We start from the raw sequence: 8,606 nt of genomic DNA, 5'->3' as shown, positions 1-8,606 counted from the left end.
ATCCTCGGCCCTGCCTGCTGCGGGGCCGGGACCGGGCGCAGGTCCTGCCCGGCAAGGGCTTCTGGGCTCGGGGGAAGCCCAGGAGGAGCCCTGGTACTGCCGGGTGCTGATGCAGCCCTTCAGGCCGCGTGGGGGGCACAGGAAGGGCCGAGAGGGAGCAGTGGGGCTGTGGGGGGTCTGTGCTGTGCTGGGTCTGTGCCCCGTGAAACCCCAGTGCTGGGGGTTGTGCCCTGCGGGGTCATCCCAGGAGCTCCTGCCCTGCTCCAGGCAGGTGTCAGTGAGCTGACAAGTGTGTTAGTGCTGTCTGCACTTCCCTTTCCTGGTGCTGGGCAAGTTTGGTGCTTCCTTGCTCTCATGCAAACATGCCTCTGCATTCCGAAGGTGTTAAGAGCTAAAGCTTGTGGTTGGGATTTAGCAGTAATCCTTCATGTTGTGGAATCCACTCCAAACCAGAGGAGAACTGCATGGATAGACCGACCTCTATTCAACCTTAGTAGTGCCAGTGGCATATGACAGTGATTGTTGGAGCTGAAAGATGTGCTGTGCAGGAGAGGTTTGTGTAAGTCTGGAGCTGTTTGCAATGAGGTTTTGACCTCATGGTATCAGCTCAGTCATAAATGGGGCACAGCAGTGACTCAAACCAGACTTTGCTTCCCCTTAAAGAGTTCTGTGCAAAATTACATTGGTTGCTATTTCAAGGAAACTGAGGTGAGGTTAGGCTGGTCTAGCTCTTGGGTCGATTATTTCTTGTCATACCAATTAAGCTGTTCATGCAGGGACTTGTAGCTATTATGGCTTTATCTGGTAAGGCTGTGATAGAGAACAGCTTTCTCAGCAGCAATTGTGTTGCCATGTTAGATCTCTGCAGGAGCCTCTGCTTCTCCATCAGAGAGTGCAGAGTGTTGCACTTCAAGGTTGTTCTGACACTTGGAAGTAGCTTTGCTCTCTTGTAGCAACACTTACTCTACAAACAGGAGCATTTGTGAGAGAAATCATGTCCTGTCAGTACACATGTGAGCGTAAATCTGGTTCACAGGGCAACCGAGCAGAGTTGATTTTACTTGCTGCTTGTTACATTTGATAAAAGCTGGAAATTAGAGTCACTTAATGTTCTCAGTCCTCAATCTTGAGGTAGCTGCTGGTACTATTCTGAATGCATTTCAGTCCTAGACATTCTCTTCAAATTCAGACAATGGTTATTACATTTATTGGAGTCTATTCAGTGTATTGATTTGCCAAATGGAAGGCATTTTTTTTTTTTAATAGTGGCAACATAAGCTAGAAAAACTTCAAACCAGATTTTCGTAGTATGTTAAAGGGTTGGAATGGACCTTAAAGATCATCTAGTCCCAACCCCCTGCCCTGGGCAGGGACAACTCCCACCAGAGCAGGTTGCTCCAGGCTTTATCCAACCTGGCTGTGAACACTGCCAGGGTTGGGGCAGCCACAGCCCCTCTGGGCAACTTGTGCCAGTGTCTCTACACCCTCCCAGGGAAAAACTTCTTCCTGATATCTCAACTAAATTTCCCTCTTTCCATTTCTCCCCATTACTCCTTGTCCTGTCACTGCAGTTCCTAACACAGAATCTCTCTGCAGCTTTCCTGGAGCCCCTTCAGGTACTGGAAAGTTGCTATGAGGTCTCCACATAACCTTCTCTTCTCCAGGCAATATGGTAATAAAAACCCTGGAGCCTCTTCCCCATTGCACCACTTCCCCCTGCCCAGCCCTGGAGCCTGCAGACACCCTCTCTGGCCTTTCCTCCTTCTAAGGAGGCCTTTTCCAAAGGTATATTCCCAAAGATCAGCTCCTGAGCCCTGTTGTTGAGCTGTATTACACTCTGCAGGGAGGCTTCAGTGTAACAAGAGCAGAAATCTGCCCTAAGTCAGACCTGGGCCCACAGAGCAGCGGGTATTAGTTTCAGGCAGACATTTCCATCTGAAGAAAAGTGATCCTTTGGGTTCCTTTGCCCCTTTGCTTCCCTTTTCAGCTTCAGATCACAAATAAGTTTCCTCAAAGTTGTCTTACTAGTAAACCTGAAGGCTCTCTGAGGCTGTTGTGAAGATCCCTTGCTGTGGGCTCAGGCTGTCAAGTTTGCATAGTGTTTGGTAAAAAATTGAGAAATAGAGCTAAAAGTAAAGAAAGGGTGGTGAAATCCCCAAGGTCACTGCTGTGGTGACTGCCAGAACCTCTCTGCTATGTGTTTGTTGTCTCTTTTGCACAGAAAAATGCCAAGGTAGCAGTGCTGGGAGCCTCGGGGGGCATTGGGCAGCCTCTCTCCCTGCTCCTGAAGAACAGCCCTCTGGTGAGCAAGCTCAGCCTCTACGACATCGCACACACTCCAGGTGTGGCAGCTGATCTCAGCCACATCGAGACCAGAGCCAATGTCAAAGGTACTGCAAGTCCATGGGAATGATCTGTGTCCCAAGGGATCCTCTCAGGTGGCTCTGGCACACTGAGTCACCCACTGCTTGTGCAGAGAAATCTTCACACAGTGATCCTGAAGCCTAGTCTCAATTTAAGTAGCTTTTTTTCCCTGCAGCAGTGCATGATTAATTAAGGTTTAGCTGATTAGATTGATGTGTGTGGAGATGGTCTGTGGTTGCACTGTTGAAGGGGAATTTGTGGTATCTGGCAGGAAGCATTCAGGGAAATTTAGGAACAAAGCCTGAGTGTTAAACTTAGAAGTGTGACTAGGAATAGACTTAACACTCCCTGGGTGTCCACATGAATTCTGTTTCTTTTCTGAAGGGACAGCTGTCAAGTTGTGATGAAAGAAAGACTTACTCTGCTGATCTTCATCTTAGCTGAAGATCACCAAGAGGTGACATTTAATTTGAATGTGCAATTCTTTGGGGGCAGTGACTCTAGTACCAAGGTTTTTTGAGAGTAAATACACGTAGCAGGAGGAACTGAGTGTTTTCAAAACAGATGAGTGTGAGTTTCTGAAGGGACAGCTGTCAAGTTGTGATGAAAGAAAGACTTACTCTGCTGATCTTCATCTTAGCTGAAGATCACCAAGAGGTGACATTTAATTTGAATGTGCAATTCTTTGGGGGCAGTGACTCTAGTACCAAGGTTTTTTGAGAGTAAATACACGTAGCAGGAGGAACTGAGTGTTTTCAAAACAGATGAGTGTGAGTACCACTGTAAATACACGTAGCAGGAGGAACTGAGGGTTTTCAAAACAGATGAGTGAGATTCTCACCACTCTCAATCTGTAAGTTTTGAAACACAGATAAATCATCAAATGAGATCCATCCATAATTGTATTTCTTTGCTTTTCAGTGTACGTCTGAATTGAAGGATAATTAAAGGAAGGAATTGGATGCCTTTGGGTGTAATGTTGTACTTCAAAGTGTCAGATATTTAATAACTGTCAAAAACATAATGACTGAATATCTTCCATTTCAGGCTTCATGGGACCTGAGCAGTTGCCAGAATGTCTGAAGGGCTGTGATGTGGTGGTTATTCCAGCGGGAGTCCCTAGAAAACCAGGTATGTGCTCTTGGTTGGAAAGCCCCAGGGCTGAAGTGAATCTCTGCAGTTCTGCCACTCAAATAGGGCTGTGTCTGTTCCTCAGTCAGAGCTCTCTGGTGCTTTATGGTGGTGTTGGCTTGGGGTGTAAGTGGTCTGTTAATGGCCCTGACCCAGAGCTGCTGTGGTATCAGATAGCTCATTCAGCCTCTCTTAGCTTGTCCCTTGGGAATGGGGCAGAACTGATTTCTGGAGCTCTTCCATGGGGTTGAGGTGCAAAGACTTTTCATGCAAGTGATCCTGTATCTCCCTTAGTGTTTCTTGCCCCAGGGCAATGCTATAGGAACAAAAACTGCTTCATTATTTAATTTCTCAGCAGAATTGAAATAGTCCATTTGTTTTCCATCAGTTGTGTAGTAACCTCTTGGGGCATCTCTGAAAAGATGCTGTTAAGCCTTCCTAGAATGTCTCTGACCTCTTATATTTTTACTTTGTTTTCCAGTATCCTGTTGGGAATGTAACAAAATTCTAGACTTTAATGCCTAACTCTTCCTAATCCTTTACTTTTTAGGGTTAAAGTAGTTGCTGCAACAGAAATGAGAAGTGGCACTCACACAACCAGCAAGATTTTGTACAGAGTAGTTGGCATTTAAACTTAAGAGCTGCCTTAAGAGAGGGAAGAGAATTCATCCTGGGAGCAGTTGTGCTGCTCTGAACACCACTGGAGTACTAGAGTGGGTCTGTGTGGTCCCACTGTGCTTCAGGCAGCCTAGGTGAAGTGTTCTGACAATGGACAACTGGGCCAGTCACTCCTGAAAAGGGCAAGAGGAAGTACCTTTGGAGCCAGTTTTTTTGCAGCTGGAGAATTTGTTCTTGGTCTCTGAAACCAGAAGCTGCTCTCTGTGCAGAGCAGCACATTGGGTTTGACTGGGTTTGCTCTTGGAGGAGTAAACTGTGGGTAACAAGATATTGTACTGGCTGTGTTTTAGGTATGACCCGTGATGACCTGTTCAACACCAATGCCAGCATTGTTGCCTCTCTGACATCTGGCTGTGCAAAGCACTGTCCAGAAGCCATGATCTGTATTATTTCTAACCCAGTAAGTATTTTCTGCAGACCTTGAACCCCACCCCACAAATCCAGACTGGGAATACTAGAGCAATCCAAATTCCTATTAGTTTTACCCAGTATCTTTAAAGTCTGCAGTGTATTAGCAGAAAAGCACCATAAGCCTGGTCCTACTAACCCATTTTTCTTGGCTGTATTTAAGTCAGAGGAAACTTGGATATAAAAGTGCTTAATATCTCCCAAGTCTGTGTGGCTGGTTATAATACAGGCTGGTGTATTAGCTGGGATAAAAGTCTTAGCTCACTAAGGGAGAAGCCTTTGTAACGTGAATGAAGAAATTAAATTGTCTTAATGGCCATGTAAAATTAATGATTTTTATTCCAGCCTGACTGTAAATTGCTCTTCAGTTTAGACATTAAAGTAATTGGCTACAGTTGTTTCCAAGTTGGAAGTGTATTTTGGGTTGTTTATTGGCCTGTTTAAGTTCATGCATTGGCTTTGTTGCTATAGTGGTAGTAATCAGTGCTTGTCTCTTCATGCTTATAGGTAAATTCAACCATCCCAATAACTTCAGAAGTCTTCAAGAAGCATGGAGTGTATAATCCCAACAAAATCTTTGGTGTCACAACGCTGGACATCGTCAGAGCAAACACTTTTGTGGCTGAACTAAAGGCAGGTCATAATAACAGCTGCTGAGGGAGGGATCCTGCCAGCTTTGGCCACCAGGTCTAAAAAGAAATGCTTCTAAAATCACTGCAGAGAGCCAAAGGAGCTCAAATTTCTGTGGAGCTAGAAGCGAAGGCAATGATTCCCTGTCTCCATTCTCTAGAGGAGCCTGGAGATAAGGTTTCTTGCAAAACATGGTTCAAAAGACTTTGACCTTTCCTTTTCATAGCTGTGCCCTGTGAGTGAGCTACACGTTCGCCTTAATTCCACTGGCATTTCCAACCCTGCGGTGCAACCGGAGGAGAGGGTCGAGTTGTAGTCTGTGTTTGCAAGTCAGACTCTGTGTTGCATGTTACAGGATATTCTGCACAGTGTCAGGACCTGTAGCAGGTTACTGCTCTTAATAGCTCTGCTGGTGTTTGTGTTTGTGCTGCTATTTATCCAAACTTGCATTAATAATATCCTTAACTGTATAAAGTCATCAGAGTAACCTGGAGTTCAGCTCCATCGATCTGACTGTGCCCCTGCAGTACAGCTGCCTCTGAAACTTCTGCTGTGTGTATCACTGGGTTATAGATCACAGAATCATCTGGGTTAGAAAAGACTTCCAAGATCCTCGAGTCCAGCCTTTGACTGATCAGTGTGTCCAAACACCCAGGGCAGAGTGTGAACTGTGGTGTTTTCACTTGCTTTCCTTGTCCATGTGCTTCAGAAGCTGGAAAGTTTCATGTTTCCCCTAGGGCTTAGATCCAGCTCGAGTGACTGTGCCGGTTATTGGTGGACATGCTGGGAAGACTATCATCCCTCTGATCTCTCAGGTAGGTCATGGTGACTGCTGTGTGTGGCAGCACACTTGTCAGTGTGTTAGGGTTGATGTAAAATGCCTTTGTGATGACTGGTAATGTGCTAAGATAGAGCAGAGACAGTCCTCCGTGCTCTCCTGGCTGCTTTCCTTCTAGGAGGAGGTGCAGGATACTGGAAGGGCAACAAGGAAAGTCTAAACTCCACTGGTTAGTGTAAATAGTTCCAGTCTTTTACCTCTAAATGAGTTTGGGAGATTAGCACTGAGGTGTAGCAGTGATAGGCTGTCAGGAGAGGCTGCCTTCCTGCACCTAAGCCAAACTGAAATTCAGTTCTAAAGCACCTGCAGCCTTGGGCTATGGCCAAGGAGCAATCTGCAAGAAAGGAGGAGAAAGCTGTGCTCTAAGTGGGAAATAAAATATCCTTCACAGAAGGATATTCTTAGGGAGTAAGAGCAAGGCTTTGTAGCAGCTGAATGCTGAGAGGGTGCTTTGGTTAAACAGTCCATTGGGACAGACACAGCTGTGCTTAAGCTACTGGCAGAGCTGTATCTGAATGTTCAGTAACTTCCTAAATATTTCTGGGAGGCTGGATCCATCATAAGGCTCTTGACTTCCATAATGCCACAGTGACCCAAATATTTACAAGGTGACTTTGAAATTCCTAATACTTGAAAGGCAACCATCTAGTGCACAGGACTACACAGTAGTGTTGAGCCATGGCAAGCCCTGGTTTGGCTGTGAAGCTGAGGTTTGTTCTCAAGGGAACTGGGCATGGCTATGTTCCTGTTCCAGGCCATGCAGTGACCAGCAGCCCTGGTCACCCTTGCAGCTGGTCAGTGTTACACAAGCTGTGAGCTGGGGTAACTCATTTGCCTAGTTGAGACCTGTTGGTGACAACTGCAGTGGTACAAAAAGCATGGTGTGGGTGGCCTTGTGCTGAGCCTGGAGGGGTCCTGATGTTTGATAGTAACTTCCTTTTTTTCCCCTATCTAGTGCACACCAAAAGTGGACTTTCCTCAAGATCAGCTGGAAAAGCTTACAGCAAGAATTCAAGAAGCTGGCACTGAAGTTGTCCAAGCAAAAGCAGGAGCAGGTGGGTTCTTGACTACAGATTCCAAGCAATTCTTGTTGCCTAGCTGAATGGATGCAGTCATCTGCAGTGTTTAATCTTACTTGCAATTTATGAACTGCTGATTACAAATCAAGCTGTGACTGCCTGAGCTGTGCTGCTAGAAGCAGCTGAGTGTGTAAGACTAAACATTAACTGAACCCACATCATGTACAGTTTAAAAAAGAATATTTTCTGTCAAGTTAAGCTGTTTCTTCTATAAATCTAGTCAACTAGGTAGCATGTAGCTGGCCAAAAGCTGCTGCTTTGTCTAATGACTGTGAGCTTGAGGTCAATGACACTGCAGCTCTGTAAACATACCACTATGGAAACCTTTGATGCTAAAGAAAGTATCAAATTTCAACATGATCTGTTCTAAAAGAGGTTTAACTCTTACAGGATCTGCCACCCTGTCTATGGCCTATGCTGGTGCTCGATTTGTGTTCTCTCTGTTGGAAGCAATGAGTGGAAAACAGGGAGTTGTGGAATGTGCCTTTATTAAATCGGACGTGACGGAGAGCCCCTACTTCTCTACACCTCTGCAGCTGGGAGTATGTACTTTAAATGAGACTTACAAACAGCAGCTACTGATTGAGGCTTGTGGGATTTACTCAGTGATTTCAATGTTGTTGAATGCCTGGTATCACTAGAGTTAACAGCTGAGTCTTGAATATTTGGGGATGGTACTTAGGCACATAGCTCAGCTCAACAAGGATGCTGCTGCTTTTATCTGTTCTTAGACTGCAGATCACTGAGTACCCAGAGATTCAGGCTTGGCTTAAGAGGTCATGCTTGCCTCGAGTCAGGCCTGTTTATGCTGGGCTTTCATATGATTAACCAGAGTCAGCAATCCTGTCTCCTCGGCTTGATCTGCCACAAGCAAATCCCTCAGAAATTGAGGCACATGGGGAGCTGCAGTATGGATTAGTATTAATAGCTTGTTTTCAGGACCTCTGCTGAACTCTGACAGAAGTGTTCCTTTGGTCACCCTTACCCTGTGGGTGAAGTGGAAAACAAGGATGCTGCAGCCCTGTCTTGGACTGGGATGCAGTGGGTGGTGTGTGCTGTCCGAGGGGCAGGCTGGTGAGGGAATGGAAGCAGAGGGAAGGGTTTGGATGTAGACATCTCAGACACACAGGAGTGCCACTCTGGAGCAGTTTGAGGTTGCAAGCTAGCAGCAAATGAAGGACATACACCAGAGGAGAGAGATTCTCTTACCAGATGGTAGGTTTGGAGGTAGGAAGGAGCAGTTGGTATTAATCTTCTCTTGAAAGAGCTGGTGGGGTAGCTTCAGGTTTCACATTTGTGTGCAGTGAAAGAAGTCTGTGAGGGTTCTAGAAGTTGCCACAGATAGTAAGAGGCTTCTGAACCTTTCCAGGAAGCACAGGGTTGGCAGACTAGAGATGACAGAGGTCCTAGGCTGGGTCTCTGTCTTGACTGGATAAATCTTAGTCAGAGCTGTTTAAGCTCCTCTTTAGGTCATTCAA

At 45.9% G+C, this 8,606-nt stretch overlaps 1 protein-coding gene across 1 annotated transcript in view; it reads left to right on the top strand.

Moving 5' to 3' along the window:
- Positions 1 to 2,081: 2,081 nt before the first annotated feature.
- MDH2 (malate dehydrogenase 2, NAD (mitochondrial)) overlaps positions 2,082 to 8,606 on the top strand; it is a gene marked incomplete at its 5' end in the record, with an annotated part of 6,852 nt that continues 327 nt past the window's right edge. Inside the window, 7 exon segments of the mRNA XM_009080935.1 lie at positions 2,082 to 2,390; positions 3,412 to 3,495; positions 4,464 to 4,573; positions 5,089 to 5,214; positions 5,949 to 6,026; positions 7,005 to 7,104; positions 7,519 to 7,670. Of these exon segments, the coding sequence (XP_009079183.1) occupies positions 2,082 to 2,390; positions 3,412 to 3,495; positions 4,464 to 4,573; positions 5,089 to 5,214; positions 5,949 to 6,026; positions 7,005 to 7,104; positions 7,519 to 7,670 (959 nt within the window).

The sequence above is a fragment of the Acanthisitta chloris genome, unplaced genomic scaffold (assembly GCF_000695815.1).
Source record: "Acanthisitta chloris isolate BGI_N310 unplaced genomic scaffold, ASM69581v1 scaffold36128, whole genome shotgun sequence".
NCBI lineage: Eukaryota > Metazoa > Chordata > Aves > Passeriformes > Acanthisittidae > Acanthisitta > Acanthisitta chloris.
Note: the sequence above shows the minus strand (reverse complement) of the source record. Positions and strands in the feature narration are given on the sequence as shown.